The sequence below is a fragment of the Macrobrachium nipponense genome, chromosome 44 (assembly GCF_015104395.2).
Source record: "Macrobrachium nipponense isolate FS-2020 chromosome 44, ASM1510439v2, whole genome shotgun sequence".
Lineage (NCBI taxonomy): Eukaryota > Metazoa > Arthropoda > Malacostraca > Decapoda > Palaemonidae > Macrobrachium > Macrobrachium nipponense.
In genome coordinates, this window is record NC_087221.1 from 39,224,672 (window position 1) to 39,247,806 (window position 23,135).

Genomic DNA, 23,135 nt, shown 5'->3' on the forward strand with positions numbered 1-23,135 from the left:
GTCTCTGCTCCGTAGCGCTGCTAAGTTGCCCAATGGCTTGCCAGGCACCCCCCCACTTCCAGCAGCAAGTGAGGGGGAACGCCGTCCCTAGCGTTTCCAACCTCTTTTTGACTTCTTCCCAGCTCCCCCTCATGAGAAGGAGGGCTGGGAGGAGGGCTGGTGACAGTCGCTCCTAGAAGAAGTCGAAGGCAGAGTCTTTCCCCTGGGCTTCGACGATGCGATCGTCTTGGCCGCAGAGGAAGCGCTAACCAAACTCTTGGGCTTGGCCGCAGTAGCTCGAGGCTGCCCAGCCGCCTTCGAGACTGCCTGGTGGACTAGACGGTCACTGTCGTCAGTGCACCGTTGTTCCACCGCAGCATCCACCATCTCTCCTGGGAAGAGAGAGGAGGAACTCCGCACTGGTCCGTTGCAAAGACCCAGAGCCGCCTCGCTCCCAGCCACCCTGGTCACTCAGGTGAGGACTGCATCCCTACGCCGAAGAACCAGGTTGGCCCACAGGTTGACCGTCTGGTGGGCTTGGTAGGAGATGGCTCTACCTCCAGACTGGCACAGTCTCCCGAAAGCCGGGTCCCCTTCAGGAGTGATGTTTCCCGAGAAGGCCGCGACCTTAGACACTGTGAGGGACCACAGGTCTAGCCAGGAGACTGCTTGGAATGCCACCATGGCGGTTGATTCCAAGGCAAGTGCCTCTTGCTGCGAGAACCATAGGTTCTCCGACAGGAGCTGCTGCAGAGACACCCCTGGAGTTAGCCTAGCTAGCTCCGGGTTAACCTGTTTGGGCGGCAGGGGGTCCTCCGATGGCACGTAGAATCTCCTCTGTCACAGTAGAGGTGGAGGAAGTAGCTTGGACGACCTGCCAGACCGTAGCGAACCCTCCTGTCCAGAGACGAGAGCGTCCACCTGGCCCAGCACCGAGTCAGCCAGAGCCGATCGTGGCAGACCGACCGTCGTCCTGGGTTCCTTCTTAGGACCCCAGAACGACTCGAGCCTGGACGTAGGCTCAGCAGGTGGGAGCTGTGATCCTTCCCCAAGGTCATTGTGCTTACGAATCAGCGCAATAACCTCAGAAAACGACCTCTGGATCTCGGGAGTGACTGCGTCCTACGGAGACGGACCCTCAAGCCCCTCCAGCAAGAACGCCTCCCGAGATCCTCCTCCTTCAGAAGGAGGAACCGCAACAGACCCTTCCCGGTCTCCTTTGGCCACTTGCACGTACGATCTGGTCAGTCCTAAGACCGTGCCAGGTTCGTAGGGCATCGTGGTGGGACCATGAGGAGCGCGCTCCCAACGGTCACTCCGGTTCGCCTCGCTCTTCCCGGTGTGACCCAAGGAAGTTGAAGGGATCGGAGAGGAAGACCTGATGCTCCCCCCTCACCCACCGGCAGGACCGGTGTGCTTGGGGGGCTTTAGGCCATCACCAACCCACGGTGGTGATCGAGCTGCAGGCCTGGTCGCGCGGCTTTCCAGGGGAGAGCGGCTGGACCGAGAACAGCGGCTCAGGTCCCGAGCGTCAGAAGAGCTGCTGCTGGCCCCCATACCCGTCCAGTCCCGGTGGGAGCAGCAGTCAGGGGACCGGCAGAGTCCGCTGTCGCGGTGGGAGCGGGGCCTGTCCTCACAGCGCGTCGTGCTGCTGGGCCGGTGGGGGAGACTGAGGGGACCTCTTCCTAGCCTCAGCCCGCGGCCGGTCTGGGACTGTCGCGTCAACCCTGGGTACCAGCAGATCGCTACGAGAGCGATTGCTGGTCTGGCGGAAGTCACCAGAGCGGCTCTCACCAGTCTTCTGCTCCGTGCCTAGGACCTGGTGCCGAGCGAACTCGGAAGCCTGAGCCTTGGCTGCACGGTCACCTGCGGGCGACCGTACACCTGGTACCTCTCGCGAACGAGAGGCTGAGACAGAACCTGAAGTAGCGGCAGAGCCCCTAGCACCAGGTGAGGAGGTACTGGTATTAGCCGGTACCCCTCTGGTCCCTGTCTTCTTCCGAAGGAGCGGGAGGACCAACGGAAGACCCCCCGTCACACCGGAGTGAGATGGGCCCTTAGAAGTTCCCGAAGGAGACTTCTTAGGCGGGGAGGAGGCGGCCTTCTTCTTCCTCGGCTGTGAAGCCTTGGAAGTTGAAGGGGAAGAGGCGGCAGCAGACGACGACGACACCTTCCTCCTCTTCCTCTTCTTTTTCGTCAGTTTCCTCAGGACAGTCATCAGGTCCTCCATCTAGGAAGGAGCTGGGGCAGTTGCCGAAGAAACAAGGCCCGGCTGCACCTGTCCGGAAGGACCTGCGACTGGAGCAGCAACACCTTGAGCAGGAACGACATCAGCAGGGGTTGGTCCAGGGACGGCAGGTACGGCAGGAATGGCAGGTGCGGCAGGAGGCGGGGCAGTGGCTAGCGACATCCTGGGCACCGGCGGCAGATCTAGGGGCAAGCTCTTGGGGCACCGGAAGTCAGGGGCTGAGGCGAGAGCGGCAAACCCGGGCGGCGGTGTCACGAACCTCCTCAGTACACCTGGTAGCGGCGCCTGGACAGCAGCGGAAGGAGTTACCATGGTCATGTGTTGGGTATAGACCAGATGAGGAGGGGCAGCATACCCCGGAGTCGACATGGTGGTGGTAGTGGTGGTTACTGGACCGTGGGTTACCGGTCTGGAGCCACTCGCCAGGTGATACAACAGCCCCCGAACACTCGGTGTCCCCTGGAGTCCTAGCGAGAACCAAACCTGACCGAGGTCGTCACCCGCGGCAGGCACACCTGAGGAGGCAAAGGTCGGGTTAGTGGCGCGCGCGGGGGGGGTTTCCCCCCTCGGCAGGGGAGGGGGTACAAGTCCCACCCCGAGCGAACAGAAGACCCCGAGTACAACTGGATGTCGGGGTATCTCGCCCCTTCCTCCACGCTCGACCGATCGGGCGAAGAGAAGGAACAATAACCCCCCCCCCGAAGGGGAAGGAGCCATACGTGGGAGCTGAGACAGAGGGAGGAAAGAAGACGACGTGTCAGTGAACAGGGGAGTAGCCGGAGAACCCTCCAATGACTCCCTGGCAGGCTTACGTTATTTCTTCCTCCCCTTGTATTGCACCCACTGCTCCTCCGACCACATACAACACATATCACAAGGCTCGGTGCGAGAACATTCGCGCCCCCGACACCCAGCACATAAATCATGAGGATCTACCTCGATAAAGGAGCGGAAGGCCCCACACTTACGGCCCTCCACACCAGGGCACAGTCTGCGGCTGATGGGGGGGCGTGGGGAACTCTCCAGCTCATGAGAATCCATAATCACAGAATAATTACAAAAATCACAAGTACTTACGGGATTTTCACACAAGCACACTAGAAATAGAAGGCAAACCAAAGTTTTAAAGGTACAAAGCATGCGACGATGGCGGGCAGAGAGAAGTGGAGAACACGTCTGTCATCCAGTGTGGCCGAAAGCAAAGTGGTTCTTCACCTCCCAGTCACGCAGTGTGCTGACTGTCGGACAAGCAGTTAACTACCGAACTCCCTTGTTCGAAGCTTACGACCGGTTCCAGCAGCCGCATGTTACATTCCTATTGTTAAAGGACCGATGGTTTGTATTACGTATCGGAACAAACTGATGGTGTGATTGAAAATCAAGTCCAAATAAGGTTGAAAGCGGCAACAAGTATACCCGTAGTAATACTACAACCCTACTGTAAAGTATTTTCTACATTACCAATAAATTTTCAAAAATAAAATAAAATATGAACGGTAATTTGTTTATTAGGTCTTGGACATAGTTGGGAAAATATAGATCAGGGGTAGTTGCTAAGGATAAGATGACCTGAGACAGTGTCAGAATATATGATTATTATTACTAGACCAATCATTCTACAGTAATCCAGAAACTTTTTATCAACACGTAATATTTTCTTACCTGAGAATGTCTTTTGTTTTCACTTATGAATTTCAAAATCAAGTAATCTTCATCTCTCGTATAAGGCCTTTTACGACTGTTGGAATCATTTTTAGATTGGTTTCCATGATCTTCTGAAATAATGGGAACTATCAGTAGTACCTCATCTGCACTTACATTCTAATTGTAAAAGCTGCACCTCTATCCTACAAATTACTGTACATGATGACATAATTATAGAAACAAATATTTCCCAGATTTTAGGTCAAAATCTGCATATTATACTTTATTAACTGCTAAAATTGCATGGTGATTCCTGTTTATTGTTTTAAAAGTAAACCACACCAATTTACTTTTAGCATGTTGCCTCAATCTTGTATTTAAGACTATCATGTCAGGATATTATAAAATAATCAAGTTTTATGCAGCATATCATATAAAAATTTTAATGTTTATAATTTCCGCCTTCCACCAAAAACATTTCCTGGAAGTCTACCTTACAAAAGATATACAGAGAATACAGGACTAATGTTTATTCTTGTTGTTGGTGATTGAAGATTATCTGTTCTGCCAAAAACCCATTACTCAACATATCCTATTTTCTGCATACATAAAATCCCAGACCATAAATTGTACTGGCAGACTAATAAAAAGGTACACTGCTGCAGAGAAGTTAGAGCAAGTGCACTGGGTGTTTCAGATCCCAATAATTGGCTATTCATTTCTTGTCTGTCTCCCATATGGTTCACACGCTGCTTAGAATTTAAAGGATTCAACAAGCTATATTCTTATCCATTCATCACAACTTTTTTATTCACTCTTTCCTCTGTGTAGCTTTTTCTTTACATGATTTTCATAATAAAATTTCCTGTGATCTTAATCCTGAAGTTTTCATCATTGGTTTGATATATTTCCAATGGTCTCCTATAACTAAGCTTTTATGCCTTCATTTCAGAACTATTGCACAGTTAAGACTACTTAGGTGTGTTTTTTTTTCTTTTTTGCAATTACTTACTAAGAGTTGAATTGATACCTGGTTACACCCTGTCCAGTCATTTGTGTGGTTATGACTACCTGCTGTTTATGCACTGAGTTTGTGTTTCTATTTCTGTAAGAATTTTAGTGTTGAAAAGTTGTGAGTCTTCTTATTACTGCTAGTTCTTTCGATATTAAGGACAAACAAGTAGTTTCTATAATAGGTCTGGCTTATCTGGAAGTGGAAAGGAAGAGCTTGTGGTTCCTGCCTGTAGCAAACAGATCTACCAGTGACATGCACCACAGATGCCACAGAGCCTTGCAGATCTCGTGAGTTCAGTAACCTCATTTTCTTTTGCCAATATATCTACTGCCAGTCAACATAGTCTTGGACCATGTGGTGCCCAGATTTCTTAAATATGCCGCAGATGTAAAGTTGATCATCCTACCTACTGTTCTTCCTGCCATATGTGAAGGAAAAGCTTGGAGGACTTACAACTTGAGGAAGTAGCTGTGCTACCCACAGTCATGCAACATCAAAGTTCCTATTGTTAATCAATTTTGACTCAAAGCACCAATATATGAGTACATCAATATCTCTATGGAGAGTGGGATCAGGGCTCCTGCCGGCATGTGACTGTGATGAAGTTACCAATGAAAGTCCTTTAAACTATTCATCAACAAAAATTATCATCAATGAAAGTCATTTAAACTATTCATCAACAAAAATTATCATCATTATCATTATGTGAATGGTAAAAACAAATCAGCATTGTAGTCTTCCTCAACTAGATGAATCGTTACACAGGCGTAGGCAGAGTGCGAAACACTTTTTACATAGCCAGCTACCCCATACAGTGGATCAAATACTTTTGCGGCTGTGTTGAGGACATGCTTAGAATTTGCTAACTAGAACTCAATTAACCCTTTCATGTCCAACTGACGTAATAGTACGTAAAAATACTCTATCCCCTATCTATCCAACTGACGTAGCGGTACGTAAAATTTACCTAAAATTTTCATACGTGTGGTAGGGGCATTTATTTAAATTTTCGGACAAGTAGTAATTTCCATAAACTATATCATACCTTGGACCATGTATCTCGGGTATCAATACACCAGCAAAGTAGTTCCTGTACTGCGCATGCTCATATCCCTGGCGCAGTAAAATTCTCAAAATGAAATCAGCTAATCGCACCGACACTTCCCTCTCAGTGACCCATGTGCGAGCTGTTGTTGACACAAGTGTTTGTTTACATGGTTACGTCACGCAAGAACAATAGTTTTCCAACATGCATTCGCATAGTTTTTATGGTAAAAGTAACGGAAAACGCATTAATGCATCCCATAAGAGACAATTAGAGTTTTGGCAGGGATCTGAATCTCCAGAAGATGCCAAGATAAGGAGGCTTCTAATAGACTATGACTTTTCTTGGAAGGCTCGTAGGATTAACCTAACCCCAACCAAGCCAACCATGGAACTACTTTGTCTAAAGTAGGAGGAAGAAATTTACCTGTTATGTATAGCTTTCGAGCTACGAACGATAATGTTGACAACGGTAACATTTTTTTTCGTTTCCATCAACTTATAATGTCAAAATGAATCTGTTGCTGTTACCAAAGCCATTTTTCTTAACTCTCCATTTATTCTTCAACTTTTCCTCTACATTTTCATATATTTACAAAGTAATTTCTACGAAAAATGACCGAGATAGGGCTCTTCAAAAAACTGTTATTCTAGCGATAAAATAATGTTGACAACGGTAAAATTTTTTTTTGTTTCAATCAACTTATAACGTCAAAATGAAACTGTTACCGTTACCAAAGCCATTTTTCTTGACTTTCCCTTTATTCTTCAACTTTTCCTCTACATTTTCATATATTTACAAAGGAATTTCTATGAAAAATAACAGAGATAGGGCTCTTAAAAAAAAAAAAATTTATAGCGATAATTCTCACCATGCGCCGGCCAGAGCGGTCTGTTTCTGACCCTCTTCTATCAATTTTTTCACCGGCTAGACTTATTCGTTTTCCATTGATTTATATGTCGATATTTAGAGAATTTTATTAGCTTTCTCATAAAAAATAATTCATTTGCCTGACTTTTATAGTTTTAGGGTTACGAACGAAAATATATAAAAAAAGTAAATTTTTTATTTTAAAAAACTCGCATTTTTTCGTATTTAGAGGGCTGTGACTCTTATTCTGACTATTCCACCATAAAATACTAACATTTAGAAAAAAAAGGACAGCAAAATGAACGTCGTTGGCATAAAACTTATAATTTTGCTGAATCTTCAAAATAATTCTTTTTTTGCACTGTCGAGCGCTCCCAGACACCTCGGATATCTGGGGACACAGTGCTCAAAATTAAACGGATTTGAAAGAGTTAAGAACTAAATTATCATTATTATTATTGTAAGCATTCTAAGCAAGCCACTGAGTAAAAACACTAAGATTTACATAGGGCCTGACTGTGCAGAGATATGCTTACAAATTGATCAGGCCTTTTTCCCATCTTCAATGATGGACAATACTGCTGATATGTGACAATGTTCTCAGCTTACTTAATAATGATTTTCTTCTCTAATAATCCAAGTTTTATTAGGGAAAAACTCTCTATCACGAGAGTATATATAATGTTCTAAAAAGTCCACAATAATACAAAGTGTAAAAAGTCTGTGTATAATTTTGAAGACTTTACAGAAAGCTTTCTGTAAAGTCTTCAAAATTATACACGGACTTTTTACATTTTGTATTATTGTGAACCCTTTAGAACAATCCAAGTTTTATCAACTTCCTTATCCATGTTCTCACTGTATTGCAGACAGTTCTTCAGTATGAAATTAGTGCCGTACAGTAGCATGTTACCTGTGTTTTCAGCTGATCATCTAGGTAACCTGTGACAAGAGCCAATTTCTTTGTCTCTCATATCAATGTGCCTCTGTGGTCCATGGTTAACACCAATGTCTCTGGGTTTTTTTTGTACTGGCCCTTCATGTCTACAGTTCTGTCTTGGGCTCCTGTACTGGCATCTGTTATTGGGCTATAGTATCTGACATCTTTGCATTATGTGCTAGTAATGGGTGTTCAAGTTTCCACAGCTCATGATGGACATGTGTAGCTTAACCTACAATGACATTAATCCCATAATTTTAATTGGACATCCATGTTTCACTGGCCCATATCAGCTGATCATGTGACAGGTCTAATATAACAATTTGTCGAAAAATAACAATTTGTCGAAAATTGTATTTTTCCTAACTATACAAACCTGAGGTCCTTTACAATAGGAATGTAACTTGCGGCAGCTGGAACCGGTCATAAGCTTCGAACAAGGGAGTTCGGTAGTTAACTGCTTGTCCGACAGTCAGCGCACCGCGCAACTGGGAGGTGAAGATCCCCTTTGCTTTAGGCCCAGGAAAAAAACAGAGTGAGGGGTGGCATGAGGTGGGACTATGTGTCAAGGACCTCAGGTTTGTATAGTTAGAAAAAATACAATTTTCGGCAAATTGTTATTTGTTCCGATACGAATACAAACCATCGGTCGTTTACAATAGGAAGACTCACTTCTTGGTGGGTGGAATCTGAGTCTTATGAACAGACTGGTGTTCATCCAACCTTGGTTCCCTCCCTGGTCGTAAGAGCAGAGGGAGGGATCCTAGCCTCTGCCCAATGATTGGGGCATGTACTTGCAGGATAAACAGTCAGACCTCTGGACCCAAGTAATAAGAGGGAGGCAAGCGTACCTCTCAAAAACTAGCAAGCAAGAACTTGTTCCTATTGCAAGAAGCAATATGTAGTCATGGGTTGTCTCTTGTTGGCTTCCACTTCTCCCCCCTTGTTGGGGGAAGTGGTGGATAATCGCTCCTATCCCTAATGAAAGGGATAGGATGGGGCTCGGTCGAGTAGCTTACCTGCATCGCCCCCTGTTCCAGCATAGTGACGACAGCGTCCCTCTGCCCACAGGTAGAGGGAGAGAAAAAGATGATGAAGAGAAGGCCAGTCACACTCTCATTCACCCATCCCTTCATGCAGTCACACAAGGATGCGATGGTGTTCTGTCTGCTCAGGTGCTAGGTAAGCTACATGTGTTGAGTAGCCACCACGGGTCCCAAGGAAAAAGTGTCTAAGGACCTGTGGGCTATATCCCGAAGGTAGAAGGAGGTGAAGGTGGTCTGGTTGGACCAGACCCCTGCCTTCAGTACCTGCGCCACGGAGAAGTTCTTGCGGAACGCAAGGGAAGGACCAATACCTCTGACTTTGTGGGCTCTCAGACGAAGGGTATGGATGTCGTCGCTACCATCAGCTTCCTACGCCCTCCTGATCACCTCACGCAGCCAGAAAGAAAGTGTTCTTGTATACTTCTTTCTTGGCCACCCCGGTGCTAACGAAGAGGCGTTGAGTTCTCTTCAGATTGCGCCGTAGCGCCCTCACAGGACAAAGCAGCATCTCATCCGCATTGTTGTCGGTGAAGTCCATTAGGGAGGGGATTGTGAAAGACTCGAACTGGTCGGCAGGGACCGAAGGATTCTGAGTCTTCGCTACGAAGTTCGGTACGAAATCGAGCTTCACAGATCCCCATCCCCTGGAATGCTTGACGTCGAAGGAAAGGCCATGAAGTTCCCCTACTCTCTTTGCCGATGCCAGGGCCAGCAAGAAGAGGGTCTTGAGGGTCATATCCCTGTCTGACGACTCTCGGAGTGGCTCAAAGGGACTTCGAGTTAAACTCCTAAGGACGAGAGTCACGTCCCACCCTGGGGGCCAGAGTTCCCTGGGTGGGCAAGACCTCTCGAAGCTCCTCATTAGCAGGGAGATCTCGAACGAGTTTGAGATATCCACTCCCCTCAGTTTCAGGACTAGGGCCAGGGCGGCTCTGTATCCTTTGAGTGTGGGGACAGAGAGGAGCTTCTCTCGGCGAAGAAACGAGGAAATCCGCTACCTGCTGAAGAGTGGCTCTGAGAGGAGATAGACCCCGTCTACGACACCATGGGGGAATCCCTCTCGGCGCTCTGCGAGAAGAGCCAGCAGGTCCGGATACCAGGCCATTTGGGAGTCAACAGGATCATCTTGAGATTCGGGGTAGTCAGCACTCGGTTGATCACCTTGCGAATCAGACAGAACGGGGGAAAGGCGTAAACGAAGAGGTTGTCCAACGGGTGTTGAAGAGCGTCCTCTGCAGCTGCTGCCCATGGGTCCGGCACAGCCGAGTAGAAAACGTGAAGTTTTCTGTTGTGCCGGGTGGCGAACAGATCCACGACTGGACGCCCCCATAGGTTGAAGAGCCTTTCCGCCACGTCTGGGTGTAAGGACCATTCGGTCCCTATCACCTGATCCCGACGGCTGAGCTTGTATGCTACTACATTCCTCTTGCCTGTAATGTAGCGGGCTGACAGCTCTACTGAGTGAGCTATGGCCCACTCGTGCACCTGCAACATCAACTGGTGCAACGGGAGGGACACTAGGCCCCCCCCGGTTTGTTGACGTATGCTACTTCTGTGGTGTTGTCGCACATCAACACCACCCAGTGTCCCATCAGACGGTCCTGGAACTCTTGGAGAGCGAGGAATGCTGCCTTGAGCTCCAGTACGTTGATGTGAAGGTGCTTGTCATGATGATCCCACACTCCTGCAGTCAGCAACTCCTCCAGGTGTGCGCCCCATCCCTCGGTTGACTCGTCTGGAAACCGCAACATCTCCAGGGGGGGAGTGCGAAGAGGCACTCCTCTTGCGAGGCTCCTGTCGTCCAGCCACCAGGCTAGGTCCTGCCTCACCTCCTCCGTGAGGGACACGGGGAAGTATGGCGGGTCTCTTGCCTGTGACCAACTCTCCTTTAGTCTCCACTGGAGAGACCGCAGGTGAAGATGCCGTTGAGGGACTAACTTCTTGAGTGATGACAGGTGACTGATCGATCACGACTTGCCACTGCTGAGCTGACTGTTCCTGCCGAGACAGAAACTGGTAGGCTGCCTCCCTGAATCTGCTGATCCACGAGTCTGCGGGGAAGACTCGTCCTGCTACCGTATCGATCAGCATACCCAGGTACTTCATCCTCTGCTTGGGCTCGAGATCTGACTTTTCGAAGTTCACCACAATCCTCAGATTGCGGCAGAACTCGAGGAGTCGATCCCTGTCCTGTAGCAACTGCGAGCGGGAGCTCGCCAGGACAAACCAGTCGTCGAGATACCCCAAAAGACGTATCCCTGATGAGTGGGCCCAAGCAGACACCAGAGTGAACACTCGTGTGAACACCTGTGGGGCAGTTGAGAGACCGAACCAAAGTGCCCTGAATTGGTACACCGTCCCGTCGAGGATGAAGCGGAGGTACTTCCTGGAGGATTGATGAGCGGGTATCTGGAAATACGTGTCCTTCAAATCCACCAAAAGCATGAAGTCATTCTCCCTGATGGAGTCGAGCACAGAGCATGCCGTCTCCATCGTGAACCGAGACTGGCGAACAAATCGGTTCAGGGGAGAGAGATCTATCACCGGGCGCCAGCCTCCTGAAGACTTCTCCACCAGGATAAGACGGCTGTAGAAGCCCGGTGATCGATCCCTAACGATCTCCACAGCTCCTTGCTCAGCATGGCTTGGACTTCCTGCCGAAGTACTACGTCCTTGGATGTTCCGGGTACGTAGGTCTGAAGGTGGACCGGGTTGGAGGTGAGGGGTGGCCGAGACTCGAAGGGTAGTAGATACCCCTCCCAAAGGGCATCTACTATCCAGGTCTCCGCTCCATAGCGCTGCTAAGTTGCCCAATGGCTCGCCAGGCACCCCCCACTTCCGGCAGCAGGTGAGGGGGGAACGCCATCCCTAGCGTTTCCCACCTCTCTTCGGCTTCTTCTTCCCAGCTCCCCCTTGTGAGAAGGAGGGCTGGTTACGGTTGCTCCTAGAAGAAGTCGAAGGCAGAGTCTTTCCCCTGGACTTCGACGATGTGATCGTCTTGGTCGCAGAGGAAGCGCTAACCAAGCCCTTGGGCTTGGCCGCAGTAGCTCGAGGCTGCCCAGACGCCTTCGAGACTGCCTGGTGTACTAGACGGTCACTGTTGTCAGTGCACCGTCGTTCCACCGCAGCGTCCACCATCTCTCCAGGAAAGAGAGAGGAGGAACTCCCCACCAGTCCGTTGCGAAGACCCAGAGCCGCCTCACGCCCAGCCGCCCTGGTCACTCGGGTGAGGACTGCGTCTCTACGCCAAAGAACCAGGTTGGCCCACAGATTTGCTGTCTGGTAGGTTAGGTAGGAGATGGCTCTACCTCCCGACTAGCACAGTCTCCCAAAAGCCGGGTCACCTTCAGGAGTGATATTTCCCGAGGTGGCTGCGACCTTAGACACCGTGAAGGACCACAGGTGTAACCAGGAGACTGCTTGGAATGCCGCCATGGCGGTTGGTTCCAAGGCGAGTGCCTCTTGCTGCGAGAACCATAAGTTCTCCAACAGGAGCTGCTGCAGAGACACTCCCGGAGTTAGCTTAGCTAGCTCCGGGCTAACCTGTTTGGGCGGCAGGGGGTCCTCTGATGGCATGTAGAATCTCCTCTGTTGCAGTAGAGGCGGGGGAAGTAGCTTGGAAGACCTGCCAGACCGTAGCGAACCTTCCTGTCCGAAGACGAGAGAGTCCACCTGGCCCAACACCGAGTTAGCCAGAGCCGATCAGCGGCAGACCCACTGTCGTCTTGGGTTCCTTCTTAGGACCCCAGAACGACTCGAGCTGGGACGTTGGCTCAGAAGGTGGGAGCGGCGATCCTTCCCCGAGGTCGTTGTGCTGACGAATTAGCGCAATAACCTCTCCAAACGACCTCTGGATCTCGGGAGTGACTGCGTCTTGTGGAGTCCAGTCCCTCCAACAAGAACGCCTCTCGAGACCCTCCTCCTTCGGAAGGAGGAACAGCGACAGACCCCTCCTGGTCTCCTCCTGCTACTTGCGCATACGACCTGGTCGGTCCTAAGACCGTGCCTGGTTCGTAGGGCGTCGTGGCGGGACCGTGAGGAGCCCGCTTGTCACGATCTCTCCGGATCGCCTCGCTCTTCCCGGCGTAACCGAGGAAGTTGAAGGGATTGGAGAGGAAGACCTGACGCTCCCCCCTCGCTCACCGGTAGAACTGGTGTGGTTGGGGGGGCTGTAGGCGATCGCCAACCCGCGGTGGCGACCGAGCTGCAGGCCTGGTCACGCAGCTTACCCTGGTTACCTGCGGATCACTACAAGAGCAATCGGTGGCCTAGCGGGAGTCATCTGAGCGACTCTCGCCAGTCTTCCACTCCGTGCCTCAGTCCTGGCGCCGAGCGAACTCGGAAGCCTGAGCCTTGGCAGGTGACCGTACACTTGATACCTCTCGCGAACGTGAGGCTGAGCCGGAACCTGGTGTAGAGGCAGAACCCTTAGAACCAGGTGAGGAAGTACCGGTGTTAGCCGGTACCCCCTCTGGTCCCCGTCTTCTTCTTCCTTGTGGAAGGAGAGACGGGCCCTGCTCCCGAAGGAGCGGGAGGACCAGCAGAAGAACCCCCCGTCCCACCAGAGTAGACGGGCCCTTAGAAGTTCCTGAAGGAGACTTCTTGGGGGGGGAGGAGGCAGCCTTCTTCTCCCTCAGCTTAGAAGCCTTGGAAGTCAAAGGGGAAGAGGCGGCAGCAGGCGACGATGAAGACGACGACGACACCTTCCTCCTCTTCCTCTTCTTCTTCTTCGTCAGCTTCCTCAGGACAGACGTCAGGTCCTCCATCCAGGACGGAGCCTGGGCTATTACCGAAGCAACACGGCCCGGCTGCACCTGTCCGGAATGACATCGGCAGGGGCTGGTCCAGGTATGGCAGGCACAACAGGAGCAGCAGGCACAGCAGGAACATTAGGTACAGCAGGAGGCGGAACAGCAATCAGTGACATCCTGGGTATAGGTGGAAGGTCCAGGGGCGAACTCTTGGGGCACCGAAGGTCGGGGGCTGAGGCGAGCGGTGAGCCCAGGCGGCGGTGGCACGACCCTCCTCGGGAAACCAGCTGAGGGAGTTACTGTAGTAACATGCTGGGAATACACCAGGTGAGGAGGCGCGGCATACCCCGGGGTCAAGATGGTGGTGGTGGTGGTGGTGGTGGTGGTCACCGGTCCATGGGTGACCGGAGCAGCACCCGCCAGGTGATGCAACAGCCCCCCGAACGCTCGGCGTCCCCTGGAGGCCCAGCGAGAACCATACCTGGCCGAGGCCGTCGCCCACAGCAGGAGCACCTGAGGAGCCAAAGGTCAGGTAAGTAAGAGGGGTTCCCCCTCGCAGGGGAGGGGGGGGACAAGCCCCACCCCGAACGAACTGAAGACCCCGAGTACAATTGAATGTCGGGGTACCTCGCCCCCTCCTCTACGCTCGACAGATCAGGCGAAGAGAAGGAACGGGGCCATACACGGAAGCTGAGATGGCGGCAGGAAGGAAGACGACGTGTCTGTGACCAAGGGCGTCACCGGAGAACCCTCCGAGGACTCCTGGCAGGCTTACGTCGCTTCCTCCTACCCTCATAGAGCACCCACTGCTCCTCTGACCAAGCATTACACAAATCACAGGGCTCGGCCCAAGAGCATTCGCGCCCTCGGCACCGAGCACACAATTCATGAGGATTCACTTCTGGAAAGGAGCGGAAGGCCAAACACTTATAGCCCTCCACACCAGGGCAAACTCTGTGGCTGATGGGGGGGCGTGGGGACGACTCCAGCTCACGGGAATCCATTACGAAAGTCAATAATAAAATACAAAGCACACGTACTTACAGTATTTTACCATACACACAAAGCAAACCAAGTTTGAGAAGATACAAAGCATACGACGATAGCGGGCAGAGAGGCGAACAACACGCCTGTCTCCGTCGGCGGCTGAAAGCAAAGTGGATCTTCACCTCCCAGTCGCGCGGTTCGCGGACTGTCGGACAAACAGTTAACTACCGAACTCCCTTGTTCGAAGCTTACAACCGGTTCCAGCTGCCGCAAGTTACATTCCTATTGTAAAGGACCGATGGTTTGTATTCGTATCAGAACACCTACAGCTTATTGTGAGATCCAAACCACATCAAGAACTGAATTTCTATCACCAGAAATAAATTTCTCTCATTTAGTGTTGGCCAAGCGGAGAGTTGAACACGGACCCTGAGACTGGTAGTCGAGCATGTAACCGATTCTGTGGTATCCAGATACTGAAAAAGCAGACCTATGTCTCATGATTATGATGGATTTTACAACGCCCAAGAAATCATGGAATATGAAATAGATGAAGACCGCCTCCTAATAACAATTCAGGTACAAAGAACACATCTGATCGCATAAAGGAAAAGTTAACATAAAAACCATCATAATGATGATGGTCCACCTAGATGAAGACCTATTCTTAATCACAATTCAGGTACAAGGAACACATCTAATCCCAAAAAGGGAAAAGCCAACATAAAAGCAATTGTAATGATGATGGTCCAACTTACAACACAGACTTTCCAATTCTTTCTAAAACTTATAATGTAATTTTCTTCCTAAAAAATCTTATGCCTGCATGTAATAAACTTACAACTTCCTATTTACTATGTACAGGCAGTCCCTGGGTTATTTCGGCCATTCCATTCCTGAAGCACGACGTAAGCCAGAAAATGCCATTAGCCAGAACACCATACCAATAATTGCTAAAAATGAGAAATAAAGTGATGAAAGCCTTACCTTTAATCCTTTGGTTGTCTTGAAAACTTCAAAATTGATTTACCTTGCTTCTGGTAAGGTGTACCCATGATCTTGTTTAATTTCTTCCAACAATATACAAATATTCTTCCATCACTTACAGTGCACCATTCGACTGAAATGACATAACGTCGACGTCGAAACAAATTTCTTCCCAAATTTATTTAAAAAGAGCCACACGCTCAGAACAACGTCAGCCGAGGCCGACGTAACCCAGGGACTGCCTACATCCTAATTCTTTAATTACCAAGTATCCTAAATCTTTAAAAACAAAGTTCAGTGATTAACAGAGACTGTCAAACAATGCCATGGTTACAATATTTCTTACCTTTCCACTAAAAAGAGCAGTCATTTGATTATTTTAATTATGAAAACTTGGAAGTTTTGATCATTTAAGAGCGTATGATAAAGCAAGTTTTCTACAATATCAAGTAACTTCAGTGCATGTAACTTACTTCTCTCCCCTGTTTCAGATGACAGGCGCTTGAGATGATTTTCATTAATACCATAGTGGAGAAATATAGGAAGGTGATGAATAATTCTCTTCCGATAACGTTCTTTTAAACTGTGCCAACTCCTGCCTGGAGAGGAAAAATTAATAAGGTCATTTATTTATAAAAAATACTGAATAAAACAAAGGTTATAGCTAAATATTCATTATGATAATGATGATGATGATGATGATGATGATGATGATTATCATTATTATTATTATTATTATTATTACTATATTCAGAAGATGAACCTATTCATATGGAACAAGCCCACAGAGGCCATTGACTTAAAACTAAAGCTTCAAAAGAATATGATGTTCTTTCAAAAGAAGTAACAGAAGGTAATGGGAAACAGAAAGTGATCAGTTACTAGAAAACAGATAAATTAACAAATTAATATATGAATAAATAAAAATGTAAATAAAATATGGAAAAGAGTTCATGGATCAATTTTGGAAGTGAAAGATCTCTGTTAAAATACAATTTATGAAAAAGTAACAAAAGACCATACATCAATGTTCCAAGTCATACCACCATGAACAACTATATCTAATAGACATATATCTCTGGCAGAAACAGACATCCACACTGAAGAACAACAGTCTATTCTAGTAAAGGAAGGACACTTGACCTAAAACAGGTTGCATTGATATTATCAGTGTCATAAATATATGAGGTCTTACGAACAATACTTAACTTTTCATGCGCCATTTGCTGAAACTTTCACTAAAAGGGCAAGTAAGCTGGTGAGTACAGGATGTCAGAGTGAGTAGTCAGGGATATGGAGGGTGGGGTTGATGAAGCATGTTAAGCAACTCAATTGCTAGCCTTTTGAATTGTGATTTTCTCTTACAGGTTATTGACAAATGTAATATTACAGTCCCTTCAACTAGTTAATCACATGCAACCAGACTTAATATAATTAATTATAATGATTAGCTTTATGTGTCAAGAAAGTAAAGTAAATGTTGCTTGACAACATTTATGTGTAGTTGTTGAACTCAAGCGCACTCTGTCCAACAGCCTCGTCACGGTAGTATTGTTGAGATAGTGACAGTAATCATGATGGCAAGGGATCACAGGTAAGGAGGATACTGTACTTTGAACAATGTTAGCATTTACGTCTTTCGATTACTGTATGAATAGGCTCCCTTTGACAATAAAGAATAATGAGTGTGAATTTTCCATAATGTTCCCATTCTTTTTCATCAGAAAGAGATGAAAGAGTTTGCATAGGTGCATGTTTTCCCTTTGAATGGTGTGACGAATACTTCTGATGGAGAAGGAGAGATTTTTGATAATACATTTTAAATCTTTGATCAGCATGAAATGAACAGACCTATTTTTGATGAAGGGGAGATACCATTAGTTTTTTTGTATGGTGCTTTTACGTTGCATGGAACCAGTGGTTATTCAGCAACGGGACCAACGGCTTTACGTGACTTCCAAACCACGTCGAGAGTGAACTTCTATCACCAGAAATACACATCTCTCATTCCTCAATGGAATGGCGGAGAATCGAACCCGCGACCACCGAGGTGGGACGCTAATACCATACCAACCACGCCACTGAGGCTTGCTTTTCTTTCCTTCATCACAATCCAGTGAATACTATTGATGGAGAGGGAGGTTTCAATGAATGCCCTATGCATTTTTTCCCCTTGTTCAATATCTAAAGAATACAATAAATTTGGAGGTATTTTATTCACATCAGCTCAATTGCTAATTTCCTTTTTATATAACAGTGGAGTTTGTAACTGTGTTATCTAGAAATGGAACTGTTTCAAAACCCATAAAAACACATCAAATCTGCATATTCCACATTACTGAAACAGTAATGTATTGTCTCCTGTTTCTTGACCTCGAAACAAATCAGGAAATAGACATTTGTAAACCAGAGAAGCTCACATATCTTGGCGGAAAAGCAAGACTGTTCACAGTAACAAGTGAACTGATCAGCTCCATCCCCATTTCCCTGATACTCACCCCGACATTCATCTGTACAACACTCAATTGCCCATTTAATGATGAGTTATTTTTAAAATTCACCTCGCTGACAAAAGAAGCCTTAAAATGCATATGTTTATAGAACATTCTGCTCAAAATGAATTATTTTCATTTCCCAAAATATTTCCAATATTGCTAATTTATGAATTAATACAATAATATAAAGTAATGTAATTAAGTGAACCCAAAACCAGCTTCCTTCTCCTCCTCTCATCTCTGAATAATTAAGAAAGCTATCGATGGTACCAGACATATGATATAGTACAGTGTGGGGGCGTATCCCAAGGTTATATGGCAATTGAGAATACGTATACAAAATATTTCGTCAAAATTCCTCTTACTTTCGTAGTTACAGGGTAATTAGTAAACATAACTCAATAAGCCTAAAACATTCATCCGTACAAGAAAATGCAATATTTCTTCTGTTATCGTAAATTTTGATTATTGTCAAAGAAATTGTGAGAAATGGCATCTGTAGAGATTCTGTGGGTCGCAGAGGGGAGTATCAAGTAACCAAGTTGAACCATGATTCAGTGCGATCACAGACTTCAAGTAGACTACACGTTAGAGTTTCACCTCTGACATTCGCTTGCTTTTACATATGTTTATCTATGTTTCGGCAAGAATTTCATCATGCCAATGAGGAAAAGACAAGGAAAACATCTTACTAACATAAAGACGAAGAAAATTCGCTCTAATATGATTACAGAATATCATAATATATGCGATATTAGCGTAGTTATTGAAGAGAGAGAGGGAGGGTTGCGTAGTAAGTAAACGCCCCCGTCTTGCCTGAAGCACATGTCACACTGTCCCCCAGGCTACGATCTTTGAGGAAAGGGATCTTAACCCTTAAACGCCGAAGCGGTAAAAAAAAAAATTGTCTCCCGTGTGCCGGAGGTGTTTCAGAGTGAGCGCGGAAGCGGAAAAAATATTTTTTTCAAAAAATCACAGCGCGCTTAGTTTTCAAGATTAAGAGTTCATTTTTGGCTCCTTTTTTGTCATTAGCTGAAGTTTAGTATGCAACCATCAGAAATGAAAAAAATGACAATTTGTCGAAAATTGCATTTTTCCTAACTATACAAACCTGAGGTCCTTTAACAATAGGAAGGTAACTAGCGGCAGCTGGGACGGTCGTAAGCTTCGAACAAGGGGAGAACGGTAGTTAACTGCTTGTCCGATCGTGCGCGCCGAGAGGTGAAGAATCACTTTTGCTTTAGGCCCATGCAAAAAGTTGCAGAGTGAGGGGTGGCATGAGGTGGTACTATATGTAAAGGACCTCAGGTTTGTATAGTTAGGAAAAATGCAATTTTCGACAAATTGTCATTTGTTCCGATACGTAATACAAACCCTCGGTCCTTTAACAATAGGAAGACTCACTTATTGGTGGGAGGAATCTGAGTCTTTTTGGTGAACAGACTGGTGTTCGTCCAACCCTGGAGTGCCTCCCTGGTCGTAAGAGCAAGGGAGGGATCCAAACCTCTGTCCGATTGATCGGGGTGTGCACCGCAGGATCAATGGTCAGACCTCTGGGCCAAGTACTAAGAGAGAGGCAAGCGTATCTCTTCGTACCAGCAAGCAAGAACTTGTTCCTGTTTGCAAGAGACAATCATAAAATAATGGGTTTGTCTCGAGTTGGCATCCACTTCCTCCCCCTTGTTGGAGGAAATGGTGGATATTACTCCTATCCCTACTGAAAGGGATAGGATGGTGCTCTATTGAGTAGCTCACCTGCATCTCGTCCTTACCCAGCAGGGTGACGACCGTGTCCCTCTGCCCAGAGGAAGAGGGGAGAAAAAGATGGGAAGAGGAGCCAGTCACACTCTCATTCACTCATCCATTCTTACGGTCACACCAGGACTCGATGCTGTTCAGCCTGCGAGGGTCTGGGTTAACTACACAACGTGTTGAGCAACCACCACGGTTCCCAAGGAAAAAGATCCAAGGACCTGTGGGCAATATCCCAAAGGTAGAAGGAGATGCATGTGGTCCGGTTGGACCAGGCCCCTGCCTTCACTACCTGCGCTACGGAGAAGTTCTTGCGGAACGCGAGAGAATGATGAAGAGGCGTCCACACTCCTCCTGGGTGTCGAGTTTCTTCAGACAGCTCCGTCGCGCCTTCACAGGACAAAGCAGCATAGCCTTCGTATCGGAGGTGGTGAAGTCCATTAGGGAGGGTATTGTGAAGGACTCGAACCAATCGTCAGTGACCGAAGGGTTCTGAGTCTTCGCTACGAAGATTGGTACGAAATCGAGCGTCACAAATCCCCATTCCCTTGTGCTTGACTTCGCAAGAGAAGTCATGCAGTTACCTAAGACGAAAAGAAGGGAATAGTCGTATGACCTATCCCTCTTCTCGACTTTGGTTATGTACAGTACTCATACTGACAAGCTATTAAGACGAAGTAATGATTGCTCTGGAACAACCGAACTAAGTCCACAGCATAGTTCGTAACTGACTCGGGCGCTCTGACAGCTGCCGACTGACTGGTTCGGAATCGGTAGTGAGGCAAGTTGTCCAAGCATCCGGGTAAGTCACGTGACCTTCGCCCTTTAAAGAGTTATGCTGAGAGACCAAACAAATAATATATTTGTTAGTCACCGATGCCGGACGGCGCGGTGATGATTCTCTTAATGCATAAGCTAAAAAGGTGAAAGTCAATTGCCTTCAAAAGACCGAGGTCCCTGATGGCAAGATAATCTCATAGACGTTGAATCTCAGCTTAAGGAGAAACAACACTGTGACGTTGAAGACGAAGGTAGGCAATGAATGCAACCTACGTCTTCCAGCTGAATCGAGAGAAGGAATCTCAAGATTCTAAACCTGTGCTTACAAATGACTGAAAATGCTAACCGCCATTTCATTGCTGTCCGGTGTGCAATGAAAGCGGGGCGTTCTTCAGTAATGAAACACAGGGGAGAGCCGCCTGAAGAACTGCTTCTCATGGGCTGAACGTTTGGAAGTAGAGCTGGCAGGTGTGGGAGTAGGCGATGTCTTTCAATACATCTGCTAATCCGGGGTGAACAATGAACAATTGCACACCTCCGAATACAAGATATTTTGAGGACAAACTCAGATTCCGCAAAAATCATTCGCATTATCGAGATACGATGCAGCAAGAGACTATTACAGAATTCTGTTACCGTGCGGTAAACAGAAAGATGAGAGTCGAATAGATATCTCTGTTTTAAATTCTCGCAATACCGAAGACGATGAATACTAGTGTCACAGCAGTAGATGGTCATTCATGTATGCGAGAATCCCCATTAATCAGAGACTTAAGTCCGTGATTGTTGGGCAGAGATACGGTTGGTATTCAATCAAAGCAGGTGAGAAAGACATAACCAACCGTGCATCTCGAAGCGGCAGCTGGTACTGAAATACCTTGGGCAATTCAATACGCAGTAGCTGTCGCTGACTCGTCATCCTGAGTTGCCAAGTAATCCTTTCCACGAAGGAATGCGTTCGGCTAGAACCACCGAGCATAAAAAGATATGCTCGAGCAATTATATTTATGCGAAACGAATTTCGGTAAATATAAAAGCTTAAATGGTGTTGTTGTGACAACACCATAAGTATATAAAATTGAAACTGGAAACTCCAGGGAGGTTGCAGGCAACCCCGAGTTGCAGTTCAATTAGAATACTTCTCGTCTAAGTCGCAATCCGTAGAATAACCAGGATATGCGCCTACCCCTCGGACCATTCAACTGCTTAGCAGAATCATGTCGCGAGGTTAACATACGTAGTATATTTGTAGGATTCTGAACAACGATCTCCATCCTAAATTCTTTCCCTTCAAGAAAACAAAATAAGGATTGGAGATCGACCGCCTTCGATCTCTAAGAAAGAGAGAGAAGGAGAAGTCTTCCCCGAAGGAAAGCTTCAATGGTGCACAGAATAACAAAGACGAAAATTCAAGCCAAACTGGATATTCCCGTCCGTTCTCTCTAATCCAGGGCTGGCCGCCACTGTGAGATATCTTCCTTCGGCGACAGTCTTCTTCCAACGCTAAGAACTCCAGGAATTCGAGCTTTCGGCGAGATCCCCGATTATCGTGGTAACAATTATCGGGAATACTCGTCTAACTCCCTTGGACAGTGGTCTCGCCATGTGTGCTAGAAATTCTGCAGAATTCTAAGCGCCTAGCGAAACCCCCACCGGATTCGTTAAACGAATATCGGTTGGTTGTCCTCTCGGTTCCCGTAGAAATCGGAGATGGTGCAGGGTCCCTCCTCCACGACCGGGGTTACGTCAGGTAGGACCCGAAGGTCCCCACGGTAGCGCAGTCCCCAATCGTGGGATCCTACAGAGAAGTCTGTAGGATCCTACCCCTTTCCCTCGTAGCCGTAAGGAGAGAGGGAAAGGGGAAGGAAAAGGATATTGCTCGCCCTTCCAGCGGCACTAGCATTGGAGACGAGAGTAGGAGCAGCCATCACCTTGCGGCGATGGCCTTCCTCCCACCCCCCTCCCCCCCCAGGAGGGTCACGAACTCGTGCTGTAGGTAAGCATCTGCCACCACTGTGAACTTCGTCTGGGTGGGGCTGATCGACACCTGACAGGAGAGCCAAAACCGTCCTCTGACTCATTCCAGTCCTCGTCGAGATCGAAACCTCTCAGGAGGACGGAAGGGGGGGTGAGGTGGGGTGGGGTGGGGTGGAGAGAGAGAGAGAGAGAGAGAGAGAGAGGGGAGAGAGAGAGAGAGAGAGAGAGAGAGAAGAAGAGCTGCAATACTCCGATAAAAACGCCGCTGTCGGCAGAGGAGGGGAAGTAGCTTGCCCGACCGGCTAGACCTGAGCGAGCCTTCTCGTCCGGAGACGAGAGGCTCTCCTGGTTCAGAACCGAGTCGAGAAGCTCTTATCGCGGCAAGCCCACCGTCAGTCTGGTTCCCTACTCGGGCTCGAGAACGACTTGAGCCGTGGAGCGGCGATCCTCTCCCCAGGTCGTTGTGCTGACGAATCAGTGCAATAACCTGGGCAAAGTTACTCTGAATCTCGGAAGTTACAGCGTCTTGAGGAGTAGGACCGTCCAGTCCCTCCAACAAGAGCAGCTCCCAAGACCCTCCTCCTTCAGAAGAAGGACCAGCAACAGATCCCTGACGGTT

The 23,135-nt window shown here is 47.8% G+C and overlaps 1 protein-coding gene across 4 annotated transcripts in view; it reads right to left on the reverse strand.

Annotated features, from left to right (window-relative positions):
* LOC135204204 (ras guanine nucleotide exchange factor Y-like) overlaps positions 1–23,135 on the reverse strand; it is a 191,588-nt gene that overhangs the window by 79,094 nt on the left and 89,359 nt on the right. For all 4 annotated transcript variants that reach the window (XR_010312128.1, XM_064234293.1, XM_064234294.1 and 1 more), the window contains 2 exons: positions 15,986–16,111; positions 3,890–4,002 (listed from right to left, as the gene is read on the reverse strand). Coding sequence is in view for 3 of the 4 variants with exons in the window: in XM_064234293.1 (XP_064090363.1) it covers positions 3,890–4,002; positions 15,986–16,111 (239 nt within the window). In the remaining variant the exon portion in view is untranslated. The remainder of the gene's footprint in view (positions 1–3,889; positions 4,003–15,985; positions 16,112–23,135) is intronic.